Source organism: Prunus persica, chromosome G6 (genome assembly GCF_000346465.2).
Source record: "Prunus persica cultivar Lovell chromosome G6, Prunus_persica_NCBIv2, whole genome shotgun sequence".
NCBI lineage: Eukaryota > Viridiplantae > Streptophyta > Magnoliopsida > Rosales > Rosaceae > Prunus > Prunus persica.
Window position 1 is genome coordinate 18199414 of NC_034014.1, and position 21482 is coordinate 18220895.

Here is a 21482-nt window from a genome sequence, read left to right on the forward strand (position 1 = left end):
TTGGTGCTAGGATTCTGTCCTAAACCTTGAGTAATTAGCAAGAGGCATTGTTGAATTCGACCTTGCCTTTAGCTAGTTAGTCAGTTTCTTTGTTCTATTTTTTTCTAGCATTCTAAGTAATTTACTTGGAGCCAAGTTACCATTCTCCGTGGGATCGACCTCGTATTTACGTAAGCTATACTATAAACGGTTCGTGCACTTGCGAGAATCAAAGTTGCTGTTTTTAATAACTCATTTTAATTGTTAAGAATTGGCTCAACAGTAGATTTGCTAGCTCCTTCAATTCAAAGCTTGATTCTTGTAAATCCTTTTGATTTTCTTTGAAATATGTGGAGGGGACTCAAACATCTCTGTCAAATTACTAGTGAAATGCATCATCACCAATCCGAAATCCTTGAGAATTTTGGATGCTCCTAAGTTAGAAGAAAAGTTTAAACCCTAGGATTTTAAAGTCATCCACTTCAACTTTATTGTGTGGACGATGTTGAGCTAAGAAGTCAGACGAAACAAACTTTTTCATTCAAATATGGCTGCCCATCTTTTGCATTAGGAAGAATCAAGTACATGGAGAAATGCCAACACTTGTCTTTTGCTGTGTTTGTAAGAAGCTCTAAGCCTTTGAAGCATCAAAGACCCTTAAAATTATACGAAAAATTCTCTATGTTTGATTAGGGTTGAATATGGTGAGTAGGGTGTACTTATTAAAATTATATTTGTTTCATAATTCTATATATTCTTTTTGGTCATTTTATATTATGGTAAATTAGTAATTCAATAAATACTTTGGTAGTTGGGTATAGTTAGTTAATTTTAGAGTTCATTTAATAGCACTCCTTTTTTTTCTTTTTAAAATTCAAAAAGGGCTGTGACTTGATAACGGAAGAATGGTAAGGTAAGTAGAGCCTACAGAATATTCACCTAATTCATCGTCTATTAATAATATACTGAATGACAGCTTTAAAGCATTATATTATTATATCATAATTATCATGATGGAACCAAAAAAGCATGATCTTGATCACAATGAAATTTTTAAGTGTTGAGTTTAGTCCAATCAATTTGCAATGTACACAATTTAGGTTTGCATATTCACTTATCAGGAATATATTCTAATCTCTGCTTATGTGTTTATTAGCTAATACTATTAAAATTATTCCAAAGAATTATGTGAATTTTACATTAAAATACATAATTTAATGACTATAAAACCCTAGCCCCCTTTCTCCCAAAAAACACTCTTAGAGCCTTTTTCACCTTGAGGGGGGAAGAAGCCATTGTTCTTCCCCCCTCTCCTCTCTTCTCTTCCTTTCTTCCTCCTTTCACCTCTTCCCCCATTTTCAAAGACAAAGGGTTTTCCCTATTTGTATTAGTTTTATTATGATTTGCATCCAACCATTATTGGCGGCTGCGGCTCAGCGTCGGATCTTCACCTGCATTTCGGCGTCAGATCTCCACCACCATCTTTTTTGCAATTTCTTTATGTTTGGAATAAGTTGCAGAGACTCTTTGGGTTCTCTGTGTAGTTTTCACCTCTCCTTTTGTGAGAGCTTTTCATCTCTCCTTTGTGAGAGCTTTTCATCTCTCCTTGGTGAGAGTTTTATTTGTATTGTTATGGCTTGGTTTTTTCAAACTTTATCTCTTTTTTATTATTCTAAGTTTGCAATCTTAATTGGGATGCCTATGCCAGAGTTTCTTCGATCTTGCCTGATCGTTGGTGGAGACATACCTGATTTTCTTAATTTTGATATTAGACCGCTCCGTTATTGTAATGGCCTTTTTGTGGCTAGTTTGTATTGGCCCTTTGTGGCTAGTGGCTTTTTTGGCTGAATTATGAATACAATCATAGAATTTCTCAAAAAAAAAAAAAAAATCTCTAGAATATAGCTCAGTTTTTTTTCATACTTATTTCTCTTTTTATCAATAAAATATTATCGCCTTTTGCATTAAAAAAAAAAAAAAATGAAATAAACTAGGGAATGGTTGATCTAACTTCAATTCATTTCTTTATTATTAGATTTCTCGATTCATGACTTGCTCCGTTGTTAATAAATAAACATGCCCCGAGTGAAGCGAATCATATATATCTCAGATGATGGAATCTTTTGAGTCAGAAGCACGCAACACTAGCTGACGCTGTTCCTCCTCACCAACAACCAAACAAATCCAGATAATCTCAAAATATTGAAAGTCCACGTCATCACACACACTGCCTGACACACATGGATTCAGTTTAACACATCCACTTTCTCACTGAAACTCAGAAAACCCGTTTTCACATTTCGTCTTCTTCTCCAACATTTTCTCTGCCTTTTGGTCTCTTTGAGAATCAGCCATGGCATTGCAGAGGCAGTTCTTAAAGAAAGCTCTAGGGGAAGCCAAGACCAAGATTGGTGGCTACCATTTTCGTCACAGGCCGTCTCTCTGCGGTTCTTTCTCTACGGTTCCTTCTTCTGCTGCTGGTGCTGGTGCTGATCATGAGGCTTCTCTGCCTTTGCTGCCGCCGTTTGATTACGAGCCAAAGCCTTACAGTGGACCTCGGGGCGATGAGGTCTTCCAGAAGCGAAAGAAGTTTCTGGGTCCTTCTCTTTTCCATTATTATCAGAACCCTGTATGTTTGTTTATCCCTACACTTTCTTTAACCATTTGGATTAAATGCCGCATTTTTCTGTTTTGGTTGAAATCATTTGCGATAACTTGTTTGTTTCTCTGTTCTTGGGCTTCAATCTCTCCGGCAGTTTGGCTGCTGAGAAACCAGAGGAAAATGTAATCAAACAGTATTTTCATGGGAAAATTTTAAAAGGAACTGCCTATAATATAGAACATAGTATAATTCCTTTTTTTTAGTCAAGACTTGGTACCTTTCAATTTGACCTTGAATTTCAGGACCCATTTATATTGTGTTACATGTATGTTCATTTGAATTCATTATGCACTTTCTCTGTGGCTGGTTCGTTTTATCGTTTGAAAGAGGCTTTACAATGGCTCTGTCTGGTAAAATAAAGAATCATGTTACTTCTCTTGCCATGCACCAATCAATAAGAAGTGAAATTTGAGTGACTTTTGACATTTAGCCGAACTCTTTCAATCTTGTATTATTGGTAAAACTGCTTGCCGAGCAATTATTCAGTCAAGTTTTGTGGTAGAGTCTTATGTTGCATGTATTTCGTCGTCGAAAAATTCTGGTTCCAAAGCATAAGGGTGATCCTATATGATTTATTGCCTTTGCTCAACACCACCAGTTTATTTGCTAGTGAACGGAAATTATTGTCTCCCCGCCTGTATGATGTTGCATTTGCTTTTGTGCTACCGGATGTCCACTGATATATTAACACAGTTTATGCAGAAACTGATTTCTTTGTTTTATTTATCGTTGTGTAAACAGCTCAATATTGTTGAAGGGAAGATGCAATATTTGTTCGATGAGAATGGCAGGCGCTACCTTGATGCTTTTGCTGGGATAGTAACTGTTTCTTGTGGACATTGCCATCCGGAAGTTTTAAATGCTATCATGGAGCAGAGCAAGCTTCTGCAGCATGCCACAACCATTTACCTGCACCATGCAATAGCTGATTTTGCCGAGGCATTAGCTTCAAAAATGCCTGGAAATTTAAAGGTTCAAGTTCTTCAAACTAGATTTCCAGACAATTTCTGACACTAAATTTTATTTTTTCTTAATGGCAGACAATTATATATTTGTTTAATTACAGGCTGCGTAAGCTATTATATTTTAGCCTTCCCTTTGAAATGTTAAGTAATAGTACTGAATAGAGCAACAGTGTTATGGTTTATCTGGTTTCAAAACTTGAGATACTTCTCAATTACTGTAAGGACAGAAGACTTCTGGGACTCTGGTGTAATCCATTTTATGTGCTTCATTTATCACCTTCTTTTTTTTTATACTTGCCAACTACTGAATAGACAGTTGTAAAATGCAGGTTGTTTACTTTGTGAATTCTGGGACAGAAGCAAATGAATTAGCAATGTTGATGGCTCGTCTATATAGTGGCAGTCTTGATATGATTTCATTGAGAAATGCATATCATGGGGGAAGTTCTAATACAATTGGTTTGACCGCCTTGAACACATGGAAGTATCCAATTCCACAGGTTTGTACAATCAGTAGTCAGTATAGCTCCAAAGATCCATCTTCTGGCATGCTATGTTTAGAATACATCCAAATTTGATATGTCATTACTTTTATAGAGAAACTCGGGAGAACCAGAGTTCCATTTCCAGAGAGGTAGGCAAGGTGATCCGTTAACCAGTTTATCACATTTTAATTACAATAACATCTAAATTATTAGTGTTCCAACATGTTACCTGTGATATGCGTCTACACTGTTCAATTTGGTCTCTTGATGTAAACCAGGGTTATGGAAGAATTGTTTCTTATCTTTCTGACATAATTTATGGTATTGCAGGCACAATATTCTCAAAATAAAAATTCTAAAAAATGTTAATAAGACTAAATTTAATTAAGTTATTTTTTTCCATTATGATTAATAGTAGTTATAAATACCTATGGTAGGAAGTTCTTTCTAGATAATGTCGTATCATCGCAAACTTTCTACTCTATGACGAGATTGTTTGTAACTCATTCTAACATAGTAAAGCATGCATATCCAGTGCACATTGATCAATTCATACCCTTGCCGAGTCTTCAGTCTTTGGCTCATTACTATTTTTTCAGTGTCACCAATATAAAGTTACACAATAATCATACATGAACACTATTGAGACACCAACTTCTCATCTACTTACTACTTGCTTTATCATTGCAGGGTGAAATTCATCACGTTGTAAATCCAGATCCATACCATGGAATCTTTGGCCCGGATGCCAAAAGTTATGCTAAAGATGTACAAGATCACATTGATTATGGAACTTCAGGAAAAGTTGCTGGATTTATATCTGAAACAATTCAGGTTGGTACTGAATGTTGTTTCAGATGTGGCTTTAAATTGGTACATATAACGCCCTGTGCTTAGGTTAATTTTTTCGCATTATCTAACTGTAGGGAGTTGGAGGAGCAGTTGAATTGGCACCTGGATATTTAAAACTGGTTTATGACATTGTTCGCAAAGCTGGTGGTGTCTGCATTGCTGATGAAGTACAAACTGGGTTTGGGCGCACAGGAAGCCATTATTGGGGCTTTGAAACGCAGGGTGTCATTCCTGATATAGTTACCATGGCTAAGGTCTTTAAATATCAATTGATAGTTTGTATTTTATTCTGGAAAAGTTTGACTTATGTGGTTTGGTGTTACATTGCATATTTTCATTGCCAGCCTTTTCCTATAGATGACTTTGATTTTCGTGAAACACAATAACTTATTTACTCAACTATTTACCAATTTATTCGTTTGTTAAAATTTCAGGGCATTGGAAACGGGTTGCCATTGGGAGCAGTGGTGACAACACCAGAAATAGCAAGTGTACTAGCCCAGAAGATTCAATTCAACACTTTTGGTGGAAACCCTGTATGCTCTGCTGGAGGGCTTGCAGTGCTCAGAGTTATTGATAAAGAGAAGCGTCAAGTTCATTGCGCTGATGTTGGCTCTCACTTGCTTGGGCGTTTGAGAGATCTTCAGCAAAGATATGAAAGTAACTACCCTTTGAACTCGATGTCTTTAGAATTCTCTCTATTATAGGCATGTATCTCTGGAATTTAAATATTTATCTATAGCCCATGTCATGGCCCCTTGTTAATGGGGAAATCAGCTTTGCCAGTTTTTTATATTTTTGAATGTGAGCAAAGCTTACGCTGTAGTAGCACACAGAACTACTCTAAGTTATGTATCATGATACCTTTACTCCTTCTGGTATGATTCGCTACTTAAAAATGTTTAAAATGACAGAAAGTTGGTCTTCCACCAACATTATATTCCAAAAGATGGAGTTACTCTTTTCCTTTAATTTCCCTACATATAGTTGGCTAACCTCATTAGAGGTTTATTGTGCTTAGACTTGATTCTATTGCCTCGCTCTATACTCCGCCTTGTAGAATCAGTTGAGTCCTAACTGATTGTTTGCAATTTGGCGCTCCTCTTTCTGGTGCCGTACTTTGGTCTCTGAATCTGTCAAATATTACCGCGAGTGTTCTTATATATTATATTCTGTGTCAGTCGTTGGAGATGTCAGAGGCCGAGGCTTAATGGTGGGGATAGAGCTTGTCACTGACAGGAAAGAGAAGAAGCCTGCAAAGGCAGAAACCACAGTTTTGTTCGAGAAACTCAGAGGTATCAACACACTCTCCCAGCTCATAGTATATATTCTTTCAATGATCCTAAGTTAAATTACATTTATCTCCATGAATTCCTTTCTACACACTAATCATAATTTGGTCATTGATTGAAGAGCTCGGAGTTCTAGTTGGCAAAGGGGGACTACATGGAAATGTTTTTAGGATAAAGCCACCGATGTGTTTTACCAAAGATGATGCAGGTACTTTTTATGTCTTAGGCTTGGTATGAATTAGCCCAAATGGTAACTGGAAATCATTCTATGAGCTGAGAGACAACAGCCTAATCAACACAAGACGTCAAACACATATTATGTATACATGTGAATATAATAATTATTTTCCCCCTCCCCACTCCAAGTGCACCCGGGTTCGATTCACGTAGAAGACAATCTTGAGGCAACCCAATATATACTCCCCCCTCCCCTTCCCTAGCGAATGACAACCAAAAATAAAAAAAATAATTATTTTCTAAAAGTTCCATAACTTCTGTCCCGAAGATGGTCCTTCAATGAAGACATGTTTTTCAACCGTTACACATGAATGGTTGATATGCATATTTACTGTGAGCGTGCATTTGGGTGTGCGCGTGTGGTGACGTATAACAGATGAAATAATTGTTTTTGGGTTGTGTTTTTTCGGTTGAGATACATGCTGAGGTTAAACTTTTATGTCTGCAGATTTTCTTGTCGATGCTTTGGACTACTCCATGTCCAAGTTGTGAGGGCTAATACATGAAGAACCAAATGATATTGCGGTTTGTAAAGAACTTTCAATAATGTAAAGTTAAATTCCTAGAGTTTGGTGCTCATTTTACATGAGAAATAGCAGCTTCCGTTGGATGAAATCGATCCATGTACGGCGAGTGAGGATGCCAATCTGTGCACCAAAATGGATTCCGCTAGCTTATCATTAGAGGCCATTAAGAGAGCGAGATAAGGGGGGTGGGGGAGCATCACAACTTTGAATTTTGGTTTATCAGGTTCATATTTGCAATTCAAGTACTCCAACACTCACATGGAAGAGGGACTGCCAACCTACATGAGAATATTTTTGAGTTCTGGATTTTCTTCCTCCAAAATGTCACCTTAAAGTGGAAAAGTGTTGAATAGAGAGCCAACCAACATTCTGTAAATAAGAAAGAAAAATTGTCAGTGCTGCGTATGTTATTTTCAACACTCACAAACCTCATGATCCAAAGAGGGTTGTTAAAATTACATTCCAAATAGCTTTTCAATTCTTACAGCTAAAGTTATAAATAATTATAAGTAACCCCAACGATTATAACTTAAGGGGCCTCTAGATACGCTAGACGGATGTAAAGGATGTCATTTTACGACTTCGAAATTTTTTCTCATAAAAAACGCAGCATGAAAAAGTAAGCTCAATCTGATAAATTTAGCAATGAAACAGTTGGAGTTGGCTCGCAGCAAAGACTCTGTTCATGAAGTCAAAAACAGCCTTGCAGCCGAAACATGCATATAGCAAGCTCCGGCAGTCGGAGCTTCCATGCCACTTCTGGTTAAATATTGCAGTGATCCTATAACAGGAGCTCAGCTCACAGCTCTGATTGTAATAAGTAAAAACTATCTTTGTTGAAGTCTGCAGTGCTCTCTGAAAAGTTCAAAGACAGACCTGAAAATGAGCATATCCCATACATACCAAAATGTCTTATTTTAACTTTTCCAGAACAAGACTGTCCATCTTCAAAGCACAATGATACCCTCACTACAAATGTACCTGACCCATTTGAAATATAGAGAAACCCTCAAACAAACATTTACATGATACAGTTCCGTTGGCAGACTCAAAATGTAAGTGCTAAAGAAATATTTTCTAAGACAAAATAATATACAAAAACGTTGAGAATAATTTATTTACAAACCTCCTGCAGACAAAATGGTTACCCATATTTACAGCTTCTCAAAACATGGGATGCTGCTTGAAAAATGTCAGCAGCTTCAATTATGTCTACATATATGCATGGAACAACATTACCAAAGGGACCTGTGGTTGTAGATGCATGATTCTTTTCTGCTGGTGATTATCTTGTTGAATATTGAGCTTGGCATTGTATGCTCTTCGTGTTAAGATTAGGCAGGCTCACGAGGACGAGTAGCCCAGAGCGAGCTCAAAGCCCGAAGGCGTTGGAAGTACTCCCCCAAGGCAAGAAGGCCGCGAGCTGCCTGGCGGATTGTTAGGATGCACGACATCTGCTGTAAGGTCCCTCGCCGAAGATTATCAGCCTGTTTGGGTAAAAAGATCATTTAGTCAGAAAACATGTCATTGAAATGTTAAGAAAACTAACACAGAACTAACATTACAAGGAAAATTACGTAAAGTTAACACCAAATACTACAAAAACAAAAATATCACAATGATTCACGTAAGATGAAAATCTCAGGCAACAGCATTCGGATGTAATGGAATGCACCCCAAAACTTTTTGTTCACCCCTTAACATAGAACTCATTATGTGATTACTTTCTGCCTTGTCCTGGTGGAAGCTGTACATTATTACCAAATAGCTGAGTAGTTCTAACCCTATTTTTTCATTAAGTTAATATCACAACTTCACCGTGTCAGTATAATTTCCAACAAAACTGTTCCTCTATCGTTAGTTAATCCATTCATAAAAATACAAGTCAGTCTGTACTATCTTACCTACCAAATAATTCAAAAGATTCATTTTTTCAGCTTCTATCGAGACATGAGAGATGTAAGAGATTAATAAGGGTTCCTTTTGACATTGGTGTTCATTCTAGTCGAATTTGATGTGAAAAACTTGTCTTAATTTTTTTTTTAAACTCAGATTTTGTTAAAAATAAACAACACCAAGATGGGCCTAGTCAAAGTTTACAAGCTGTAGATTATAACCACAGGAAACAGGGGCATAAATGTTTTCTTCATTCACCGACAAAGTATCCCACTCATTTCATTTGTAATATGAAATCTAAATGGCTTCACTTTTGATAAAGCCGAAAATAATTCATGGCACCTACATTTACAAATTATAGCCTATAGAAAAACCAACATTTCCAACATTTAAACAGATGGTTTTGCAAGATTAGATATAAAACACACTTGAGTCGAAGTTTGGAACAAAACCATCCAACAGGTCTATGGATACATGCAGTACATTACCTGTTGCACAAAGCTAACGAGCTCTTCCAATTTCTGCATGGCATTAGCCATCTGTGGCACATAACTACCTTCACCCAGTTGACCAGCTGCCACAGTGTCAGCCAGAGTGAGCTGGAGTTTATCCATACCTTGCGAAAGAGCATCTTCTGCTTGTTGACATGATTGCCTAAGATTGTAAACATCCAAAACTTGTTGGTCTGTCAAGGGGTCAAGGTGAGGCTGAAGAACCTGTAATCAACACAAATATAAGAACTAGCTTTACCCTAAACTCACTTATGGAACTTATTGCTGAAAGAATATGCCAAAAGAAGTCATTTACAGTATAATAGTGTTCCACTAAATACATCAGTTTGCAAAGATATCAGAACCGTAATGGATGATCTGCCTCCAACTTTCCACATTCTCAACGAGAAAAAGGGAAGAAAAAAAAAATGGGCCCGAAATGGAAACTATGCTGCACTACTGGTACAGTCAACACTCTTCATTTAAAATTCATCAAAAATATTAGATTAAAATGAACCAATTCTCATTCCCCTTCATCCTATAATTGGTGATTCGGTTTTAAAGAATAACTCTAATATCCTACGAGTTCTACTGCAACGCGCAAGTCTCAGGAACAAAAAATGCATTATCTTCAATTAATGACTTCTAACACACCATACATTACCTTAAGAATCTCTGAAGGGCGAAACCCTCCAATCCACGAGAAAAACCGTTCAGCTGATGTTTTCCACATCCCAGACATCACATAGAATACGTCAGCTTTTGCGGCAGTTAATTTCATGCTGAAAAGTTCAAAATAGTGACTCATGCCACTATCCACAAGGAATCGAAGCTCTATATCACTTATATGAGCATGCAAAGCAGTCCTCAGTTCATTAATTTGCCTATTTTGTTCTTCCACCCAGTGTCCATACTCCATCTCAAATGTTGTTACACCTGCATAACTTGGAGTTTCAAATTTTATATTACAAGGACATGAAGAAAAAAAAACCATGATACAATACAATTATGTACTTGAGGAAACGTACGCATAAAGATATATAAAGAAGCATCCAAACATTAGAGATTATGATGTTTTGAAAGACGCCCAGGTAAACCTTCTAGAGAGCTTTGTTTTTACAGGAAGCATGAATGCGTCCCTGTATATATATACATACACCTTTTGGATAGAGTAAGAGTCTGGACTTCCCTTCAGGCTTCAGATTGTCCTGAGTTTTGGAAATTATCACTTTCTATTATTCTTGTAGATTGAGCGCGCAGTTAAATAGTTTCCATCACCATTTTTTGTATTATTGATGGCTGGCTCATGGGGAATTATATGCCTTCTTTGTTGTATGTGGTGGACACGTCCACAATTTCTATTATTAACAATGAATAGACTTTATAGCCTTTTGCACAGACACTTGATGTTGAAGAATGGAGCACTTATCCATTCTCATCATCACAATACCAATAAAAACTCATAACCAGAAGGGATGAAAAGGAAAAGGAAAATTCCAACAAGATGTAGCATTTTATTGCATAGAATCAATAAATTGTTTAAGCTGCTGACCACCCCAAGTTTCATATGCAACCCTATAATAAATATCAACATTCTAGATTGACAAGATAAAATCAAAGATATGGCAGAAGCACACTAACAAACAAACCTGAGTTTATAGTGCCCGAGAATCCTAGAGGACTAGCATCCAGTCCACTGCCAATATAAATACCCTGCTATAATTTACAAGAAGAGAAGTTATAATTTTTTTTCTTTTCTATTGAATCTAGTAATAAACTATAGAAAAGCTAATCTTCTCCTGACCTGTTGTCTTGCTCGGTCAAGCTCTTGCTCTAATTGAATAAGCTTCAAACGACTTGTTTCTAACTGCTGAACATAGGCCTGTATAGGAAAAGTCATCATATAGTCCATATACATCACTAGTTGCATATATGATATATTTTCAAATGCATACCACTTCCTACCTTCTTTCGCATCCGACTTTTACGAGCAGCCTCCCGATTTTGTGCAAGACGTCTTTGCACCTAAATAGTTTAACACATAACCAAAGTATAAGATGCTGGTTTGAAAGTTCGCACCATTGAACTCCTAAAATGAATTACTACAAAATGAATCTGGAAGAATACAGTAAATCTTTAGTTCACAAACATAAATTTCAGACATAAATTGCTAAGTGAACATGACCAATCCCCAGTTATTTAAATCCACTCCAAAAGTAACCATATGATTCACAAATAATATTTTGAATCTAATAAGAGCCACAAAGTAGGCATGCGAGCGGTAGGCATGCGAGCGGTAGGCATGCGGGAACTAACCTCTACTTTTTTTGTTTTAATCTATACCTCAAAACCAAGCCTCGGACTTGAGGTTTGTACAGAATATTCTATCTAGTTTATACAATTTAAAAGGTGGCCAAACCAAAATCAACTTTGATAAACGAAATTAGACAAGGAGCTAAGGTCTAGCACCCAAATCCCAAGGAAAAATAAATTATGGAAGAGTTTACAGTAGTAAAAAATTTCTTCAAAAAGAAAAAAGTCCACAACATTTACCCATTTGAACTCCATAGAATTGTTTTCCTGATTTAACCATACATATCAATGAACGTTACAATCTCAACTAGTATTTCACAAATCTCAATCTCCATTCATGACTAATGTCTGAAATCATGAACAGTAATAAAACAAGGATGAAAATAAAAAAGGATCCATCCCTTGAACTATACTTCTTTACTACAGAGATCCCTGAATCTGTTATATATTACGCCTTTACTACACTCAATAAGAAAACGACACACTGTGACAAAGTATGTCAAGTGGGCATATTTGGAAATGAATATCTATGTGTTGTATACAATATTCATCAGCCACTTGTAAGAAGAAATTTCACAGTTGGTCAAAATACTAAGAAATTTCACAGTTGGTCAAAATACTAGGTTATTAGTTTTAGAAAGTCAGAAGCGACAGTGCCAGTGTGGTGAAATTTCAATTTTTCAACCAAGGTTTGTATGTCAGTACGGTTAGCCTTATGTTTTGCTAAAGAAAGAAAGAGATCACAGGGCGAGTGATGCAGAAGCTCAATTTCTCATACCTTGTCTGTAGGTTTAGTTGCTTCTTGGTCATACTTGCTAGAAGGCCCCAGGATTCCATGAGAAGCATCCTCTGACTAGATAAATTTAAATGATAACACAACGCACAGAAAATGGATTAATGTCACTCCAAGAAACAAGAACCAAAACAATTAATATCAAATACTCACCTGATTATCTAGTTTTGTGTCTGCATCAACTATCATTGATGCTGAGGCATTAAAATTACCATTACTCTTAAAGCTTTCCTCCCACATGCTAATCTGGTGGATAGGCTCATAGGCCCCCATCCTTCTTGAGGTGACAAACTGGGTGGATGGAGAATTCATGTTTCTTCAACTGACAATGGAAGGAATCCAATGAATCTTTGACATAAAAGCATGTGATGTAGAACCTAGAAGAATTCCCAGAGAGAGAAGTAGGATAACCATATTTCTGTAATGTCAATCAATATGCGAAAACTGAAATCCAAACAAATGGCCTACTTTTATATGCAGTCCAATTAAACTAATAAAATACAGCAATTACGAAAAACATAATTGTAAAATTTATATAAAACCAGCCTAAATTCCGTCCTTGCACCAACAGTAGAAACATTTGAAATCTCCTTGTTATGATCCCAATTAGAGTATGACTCGCAGTTGGGGTAAAAAGGCCAATATTTGAACACAGCTACAACAAAAAGATGAAGAAAACACAGAAGTTGGGTGGGGGGGAGGAATTTATGAAATGATCGGTACCTTTCACCTTGTCATGCTGAATTTCTCATAAAGAAAAAAAAAAAGTAACTACAAGCCAAGTTTAGAACTTTGCAGGGTTCCAAAAAGCCTAACCACCAAAGACTCTCAGTTCCTTTAATCAGTAAAAGTTTGACATGGATTTTGTACTTGTTGCTTATCAACTATACAGTAAAAGTTTTTAGTACAAGATACTCAGCTCCTCTTATCAGCCACATAAATACAAATGAAAACTGAGAATCCTTTTCTTACTTTCTTCATCAAACCCATGAGAGCCCAAAACAGTATTGACAATCAAACATAACAATAACAGAGCAAAACTATGTAACAGAGGACTGAGATAAGAAAAACTTCTACTTTCTTAAGCCAAGCTGCAGCATCTTCATTTTCGACCCAAAAAAAAAAAAAGAAAAAAAGCTGCAGCATCTTTGTATCAAAAACTAAAAACTGAAACAAAACAAAAAAAACCCAAAACTCAGACTTCCTTTCTCTTTCTTCTGCTTTCTTTTCTCGGAAACCAAACATGCCCAAAATGGAATTTGAGAAAGAAAAAAAAAAGAGAGCAAAAACAGAAAGTGAACCTTTGAAAGGCCAGTCTGAGGAAGTCAAGTCTACTTTTCCCGCTCTAAATTGAAGCAGAGCAAGCAGGGAGACCAAGCCTTCTGCAGAGTAGCAATGGAAACCCTAGCTCTCACTGCAAGTCCCATCATCTGGCAGAAGAATCGAGTGAGAGAACACGACAGCTTAATAGACAACTTTCAAACTTCCTAATCCCTTTTCTAATCTTTCATTAAGATATTAATAAATTCCCAATTACAATTATTGACCATTTTCCTCTCCCTTTTTTAAATCCATTAATTTCTAATTTTATACAAATTTTTTTATAGAAAATAAAATTTGTATTTTTCTGAGCGTGAGAGAGAGAGTATGTCAAAGACTACAGAGAAGATGAAAGAGAGCGTCGTAATCCTCATCCTCCTCCCACTATAATATCCCACCCACTGCTAATGTGCGCACCAGGTGGATCGCTCTGCGACGCTTTCCTTAACCTGCGCACTCCCCGCGAGTGATTCGCTGACGTCATATTACGGCATGTTACCTCGCCGGGTGTTTGGGATTCGCCGGAGATATGAGCGAGGGCTTGCGTTCCGGTTGGGGTTTGGTGCGAACGCTCGAGGCGAGCGCGTGGAGAGGTACGGGGTCAGGTGGGAGTTGATAATTTCGCGGGAATGGAGTGACAGTTTATTGGTGTGGGGTCGGCTTAGCGTGTTTTTGTCTAATTCTCTAATTTGTCTAACTGGTTTTTAATTTTAATTTTAATATTTTTAACTTTTGGATTTTGACTTTTTTGGGTTTTGAACTTTTTGAGAGTGGGAACAGTAACGGCTACATGAACGTGATGATTCGCTTTCTGAATTTTGACTACTTCAAATTTGAGGCCATGCATATTTTGATATTTGATATTGCACACAAAAAGGGGATTATCCTAGTTTCTAGTAGGTTTGGGTACAGTATGAGATGACACGGAATGGAGGTTATCTCAGTGTTAATCTCGAATAGGAGAATCGGAATGGGATGTCACGGGATGAGAGTTTTTGAAATCACGTTCAAACCGTATCGGACCCAAATGGGATCGGTATGATTTGGTATCAATGTTGATACCGTAAAAAATCTCTTCTACTTTAGCCAGTTCTGCTCTTGAGCAGAGCCTCACTCCACCACAAAACACTATCACTTGTTTGCTTATCTCTTTGTAATCTTCCTGCATATTTAAATGAATAAATCTCAAACATTTGTCACCATTGATATTCAAAAAGTTAAAATCAAAAGCTACATACTGCCCATCTCCAAGGATCAAACTCCGTGGGATTTTCGTGAAGAGCTTGATCCAAATGTGCCCCAGAAAAGATTGAAAGAACCTTCCATCCTGATGATATGACCAACTCTGCACCAACAATAATCCAATAGTTAATAAACATCTCTGAGAAGAACACAAAGAGAGAGAGGAGGAGGAGGAGGAGAAGAAGATGTGATCGATTGATGGTGAAGGATTAGGGAATTACGGCTTCAAATTATGATTGAGGAAGGAGAAGAGAAGAATAGACAGAGGAAAGGAAAGGAAAGGACGCAAAGAAACAAAGAGGAGTCGAAGAAATGTCTGTGGAGAGTAGGGGTGGAATTGAAATTAAATTAGGATTAATAAAACTCACGTACTGTTCGGTATGGTATGATACCAACCAGGATCACAAATGTGGAATCGATGTCGTGCCAAATAGTAACAGGATGACATGGTATCATCCCGTTTACACGTCAACACCAAATGGGATGGCACGAGATTGACACGATTTGACATGATTTCAAGATGATTTTGGTATTCCGGTTTTGATGCCCACCCCTAGTTTCTAGGAGGGAAATACTTGCCTCATTTTCATAGAAGTAGAAACTTTCATTTCCCTACTAGTTAAAGTTTGACATGTGTGCATAAATTTTTTTTTAAATTTATGATAAATTATTTTGCATATACATACAAAAAGTGTCATTCTACAATAATTAAAATCATCGACGAAAATATATTGTCCTATAAGGAAAAAAGGTCTTATCATTACCATAGTTTCATACTGCATTCTACAGTACTTCAAATCATCGAAGAAAATATATTATCCTATAAGGAAAAAAAAGGTCTTATCATTGCCATAGTTTCATACTGCCATTCTACAATACTTCAAATCATGGAAGAAAATATATTATCCTATAAGGAAAAAAAGGTCTTATCATGCCCTAGTTTCATACTGCCACTCGATACTAGTACTGGAGTGGAAGATAGAAACAGTAATAGCATGAACAAGGGAGAGGAGTCAAAAATGTCAATGACTATGGAGTATGTGAATAGTATGGAATCAAAAGAATATAATAATAATAATATTTCTACCTCGATTTGGTGGAGTTAAATAGAGGAGTCAAGCAAGGGGACTGTATTTCAAGTGCTAAAGAGTACTTATACCTGCACTTGAAGTCGTGTGTTCAAATTCTCCTTTCTTAATATCACTTGTATTAAATAAAATAAAAAAAAAGAGGAGCCAAAAATTAAGAATGATGCCTATTTTTATTTTATTTTTATTTTATAGAGAAACAGAAAAATTACAAACAGAAACTACGAGGGGACGCAAGCCCAACTAGATCAAAGTAGAAGGGAGTCGAGCAACTTAAAGGAAGATCCCGATCCCAAAGGTGGGAAGTGTTCATATTGTGGCCTATACTAGCTAAAGCGTCAGCAGTGAAGTTAGCTTCCCGGAGGACATGCTGGAAGGAAATCTCATCACAGTAAGAGCTTAGCAGCCTAATATCTTGTACTAGGAGATTAATACTCCAAGGAACCGAAACTTTGTTTTTGATGCAGTCTATGACGAGTTTGGAATCTCCTTCAGCTACAACTTTACGCCATCCATTGTGGATAGCATGAGTATGATGCCTATTTGCTCCACCACATTTGTGTTGGGCTCTTTCACCTATGGAGTTAAATATGACATTTAACTTTTATTTTCTCTGTGTTTCTGTATCGGATTTCCACTATTATTATTTTTGCGATTTCTTTATGTTTGGAATAAGTCACAGAGACTCTTTGGGTTTTGTGTGTAGCTTTCACATCTCATTTTGTGAGAGTTTTTCACCTCTCTTTTATGAGAGCTTTTTATCACTCATTTATGAAAGTTTTATTTGTATTCAATGACAGACCCAAGAATTTTGTGAGGAGTAAGCTAATATTTTTCTTCGCTTTTAGGGACACCAAGTAAAATAATAATAACAACAACAATAATAATAATAACATTTAAAATATTTCGAAACCAGAAAATGACAAATAAAATAATTAAAAAAACAAACAATCTAAAACAAACCCTTTCTCCTTCTCTCAAAAAACAAATTTTCTTTCAAATAGCATAGGAAAAAAACCCCCAAAATTTAACAACCAAATCCTAAATCTTAAAAACCCAACAATAACAGTTAAAATTTAATAAAACCCACAAAATTTAACAACAATAACCTAAATCTTATCACTGTGAGAAGGATTTCTTCACTCTGCATCCGCTTCTCTGTGTGTGTGTGTGTGTGTGAGAGAGAGAGAGAGAGAGTGATCGTGAGAGTTGGGATAGAGGGAGGAGTTGAGAGAGTCAGTGAGAAAAGGAGTGATAAGAGGAAGAGAGAGATTGAGGGGGAGAAGTTGTGATTCACACAGAGAGGAAGAGAACGAAGCATAGAGAAAATAAGCATAATACAAAGAAGAGGAAGAAAAAACGAAGAAGAGAGACAAAAAAGACGCAGAGAGAAACCCCCAAAAAATAAAAAAAGTAGAAGAGAAAAAGACAGAAGAATAGAGAGTTCATAAAGCAACCAAAATTTGATTAGTTTATTATATTAAAAAACAAAAAACAACCGCACTATGGGACACAAAAGACGACATGTGGCAAGGAGGGATAGGCTAATATTTGTGGGAGTAGGGACATCTTGTAAAATTTGCACCAAACTCCAATATTTTTAAATCTTGTCCTAGACTGGAGCCCACTCCAACTTATATGTAGATATGTCTTTGTTTGTATTGTTATGGCTTAGTTTTTTAAACATTATCTCTTTTTGCTTATTATGAGTTTGTAATATTAGTTGGGATATCTATACTAGAATTTCTTCGATCCTGTGTTAGTAGAGGTGCACTAGATTGTCTTAATTTTAATGTTAGATCGCTCTGTTATTGTAATGGCTTTTGTGACTTTGTGGCTGGTAGTTTTTTTGACTGAATTATGAATGCAATCCCAGAATTTCTCAACAAAAAAACTCTATTTTTAATTAATGTCTTTATTATTTATTTTTATTTTTTGTTAATGACATGTTGGTTTAGAAATAAATGCGCTTTATTGTCAAGGTATGGAGTTTGTCATCTCGAAGTTGGGGGGATAAGATTGGTAAAAATGTATAATTTCTCCAACTTTAAGGCTTAAACACCAACTAAAATTTATCTACACATCAAGGGGTTTGTAGTCCAAGTGGTTAAGAGTATTTACTTATACACTCAAAGTCCTATATTCGATTTCTCCCTCCCCCAATATTCCTTGTATAAATAATAATAATAATAATAATCTACACATGCTTGTTCGAAGATAATGAAGAGTTATTATGAGGATCCGATCCTGTGCTTGAATTTTCTCTACTAGGGTAAGAAGTGTGTGTTTTTATAGACCATTCACACAAATGCATACGGCTTTCGAATGGGGACCTGGATCCTCTGCTTGTTTTTTCTCTGTCATGATCTGCTTGACTTTATTCTTGTTACGCCACCTCATTAAAATAAGAGTTATTATGAGGGATTACGTCTCGTAGAGAAAAGGAAATAGAAAGGAAAAAAACTATGGAGAAGCAGGGAAAGAAAGAAGTAAAAAAAGAAGAAGACGAAGAGTAGACAGTAGGAAAGGGGAAGAAGGGATGACGTGCTGTAGAGAAAAGTTTAACATGTTAAGTTTCCTGTTATTTCAATTAGGGGTTTTTCTTTTAAATATTTAAATTATGAGAAAATTGAATTATTAAAGTTTCTTGGATTAAATTTTAATGAGGTGGTGTATTTATAATAAGTCAGGCAAATTATGGCAAAGAAAAAACAAGCACAGGATCTGGCTCCTTCGAATGGATGTCATCTTGCATGTTTTGTCTAAATATTGTACTTGCCAAAAAACCATGAGAATTTTTTATTTTTTATTTTTAAAAAAAGGGATCGTTATGCTCTTCATGGTTGTCGTACCAATGAAAAAAGAATTTTTAAAAAAAACATTAAAAAGAAAAGGTGGTTACTTGCCTTGTTTAACAAACCAATAGCACAAAACTTTCTTCTTCTTCTTCTTCTTCATCTTCTTCTTGTTTTATATGGTAAACAACAGTAAAAGTTGCATTTGCGTAGCACTTTAGAATAAACCTGCTTGTCTTACTTTAGAATAGAAATCTCACTACTCTCACTTTTGATTATATCCATATCTGTGGAGAGACCAAAACAGAATGTATGGGCCCCCTCGTCCTTGTGCAATGCAATACATACAGGCTTCCACAATCGTAAGTTAGGAAAATAATCTATATTATCTTAAACTGAATTCACACTTGGAGCATTTTGGATACAAATAGTGAGATTCCAACGTCGAACCTTTTCAAGTATCGACAGATTTACCATGAAGAGTTATAGTTGATAATATATTATATCTGGAGTGCCAATACTATTTAAGAGAGAACAAAAAACAGGAGGTATTACTTTTTCTTTCTTTCTAATTTAGGGTTAGGTGTATGGAATGGAACCCAATTGACTAAAGGAGCTCAGGGAACACAGAGAGAGAGAGAGAGAGAGAGAGAGAGAGAGAGAGAGAAGAGAGAGAGAGAGAGAGAAGACCATAACCATGCATATGAGAGAGAGAGAGAGAGAGAGAGAGAGAGAGAGAGAGAGAGAGAATATTAATCGTACTTGTTGCTAATAAGTCTTGTCTTTAAAGGGCAAGTTCGATTTGGGAAATGAGTCCATTGGCATCACCAAATGTCTGAATAAATTAAGGATTGGATTATCTTAGAGAAGAGTTGATTTGAAAAAGAAAACAAGTAGGATAAGATTAATAATAATTATATAATTATTAAGGTCTTGGTGGCAATGATGTGTATAAAGTTGGGATGATGGTGGTGGGTGCCCTAAGAATGGTTGGCCGATTCCTTAGTGATTTTCCCTTTCATATTTTCCTGTGTATTTGTTTGAATAAACAAAAGAAACGTCACGTAAACAATTGCTTTTCCTGTTTGTGGTCTTATTCTCAAGTGCAATCTAAAGTGGCGTGCCACCGCCACTAAGAATGGCTAGTGTTGGCGTCACCAATTTTCAGATTCAAAAAAATCATGAAAAATTTAGATTCTCAATCCAAGTTTGGATGCGATTTTCCTTTTCTTGTGTCCCCGAATATGTAATTATGTATGTTTTGTTGAAAATAAGTGAATTTCATTCCTTTTTCACATACTCACCAACATCAAACCTGTATTTGGGCTTTCTTGAAAATGAGGACTTCAATATGCTACTTTTGTGGCGTTGGTATGAAGGAGTTTCTTGTAGTTTTTCCAAAGATTGGGCCAGCTTTCCTTATGGAGGGTTCTAGCAATTTCTAGTCTGATATTAATTGAAACATACATAAAATGATAAAGGAACAATTTATAAACTTAAATGCAATCAAAAAAACATAATTTAGAGTTAAAGATTTCTCAATTCAATTATGTACAGGAGGAGTTTAAAGAAAACAAACGATAAACTGATAAACTGGTACATGAAAAAGAAAAAAAAAAAAAAAGCAAGCCTAGCAACTAGGAATCATACTAAGTGTTGGTAGAGCAATAAACTTAAAAGATAACTTAGGAGTTGTCAATTGGATATCTTAATACAAAGGAAACTAGTTGAGTTCAACGAGATCAAGTGTTGATTGAGTGTGAAATCTTTTTTTGGGAGAACAGTTGTGTGGCTATAGAGCTGTGCTAAGCTAGTATATATAAGCTCCTTGGTTGATGAAGGGATGGTTGAATCTACTGTGAATCCTTTCTTTGCGGGTTGAACTGGTGAACTTAAGTGCTTTGATTTTTGTGCCGACAGTGAGAACTACCCAAGCATGGCCTTTCTTCGACAAGTTGGTTCAGGAGAAGCTCATGGTTCAAGTCGCATTTAATGTAGTTCCTCAGCCTTTCTTTTGCCGCCTAACTTCTTCCCAGTTGTAGAAGTCAACTTTGAGCTTTGATTTGGGTAAGCGCACCTTTACTCGAGTAAAAGGTTTTCAAATTTGTGAGAAACAACTTTAAATTAAAAGGTCTGTTGTAAAGAAGAATAAGTAAAGAAGAATAGGTGAAGTCCACATAGCCAACTCACACCCACCAAACCAAACCACTACCCAATTGATTGAAGAATATTAATGATGTTGTCTACCAATTATATTGTGAGGTGAACCACCAATGTCTTAGGCCTATAAATAGATACCTCCATCAAGAGAAGTGGGAGCTTAGAGAAGAGGAAGAGAAGGAAGAAAGAGGGTGAGTGAGTTGAGAGGAAAGAGAGCAAGAGAGAAATTCTCCAAGAGAGAAAATTGAGTGAGCCATACATATTGTAAACACTAAAGTTGTAGCCCTATTATTTTACATAGTGGAAAAGTTACTACTGCTGCTCTCCGGGGACGTAGGCATAGCCGAACCTCGTTAAATACTGTGTCTCATCTACTTTACGTGCA

General features: G+C 36.3%; 2 protein-coding genes across 5 annotated transcripts; one reads left to right on the forward strand and one right to left on the reverse strand.

Annotated features, from left to right (window-relative positions):
* LOC18774709 (alanine--glyoxylate aminotransferase 2 homolog 1, mitochondrial) lies at positions 2065-7491 on the forward strand. Its single transcript, XM_007205051.2, has 9 exons — positions 2065-2608; positions 3383-3613; positions 3936-4106; positions 4782-4925; positions 5018-5197; positions 5378-5603; positions 6125-6238; positions 6357-6443; positions 6921-7491. Exons 1-9 carry the CDS (start codon positions 2333-2335, stop codon positions 6962-6964), a joined length of 1473 nt encoding a protein of 490 aa, XP_007205113.1. The 5' UTR covers positions 2065-2332; the 3' UTR covers positions 6965-7491.
* Positions 7877-14054, reverse strand: LOC18772111 (transcription factor TGA1). 4 transcript variants are annotated; one of them, XM_020566028.1, is made up of 9 exons: positions 13794-14054; positions 12646-12869; positions 12478-12552; positions 11352-11411; positions 11191-11268; positions 11036-11099; positions 10051-10322; positions 9384-9611; positions 7877-8486 (listed from the first exon to the last, which is right to left on the reverse strand). In XM_020566028.1, exons 2-9 carry the CDS (start codon positions 12802-12804, stop codon positions 8334-8336), a joined length of 1089 nt encoding a protein of 362 aa, XP_020421617.1. In that variant the 5' UTR covers positions 12805-12869; positions 13794-14054; the 3' UTR covers positions 7877-8333. The 4 variants fall into 4 exon arrangements, with proteins under 4 accessions (XP_020421617.1, XP_020421614.1, XP_020421616.1 ...); XM_020566025.1 differs by having other exon boundaries at positions 11036-11102; XM_020566027.1 differs by having other exon boundaries at positions 12646-12814; positions 13794-14053.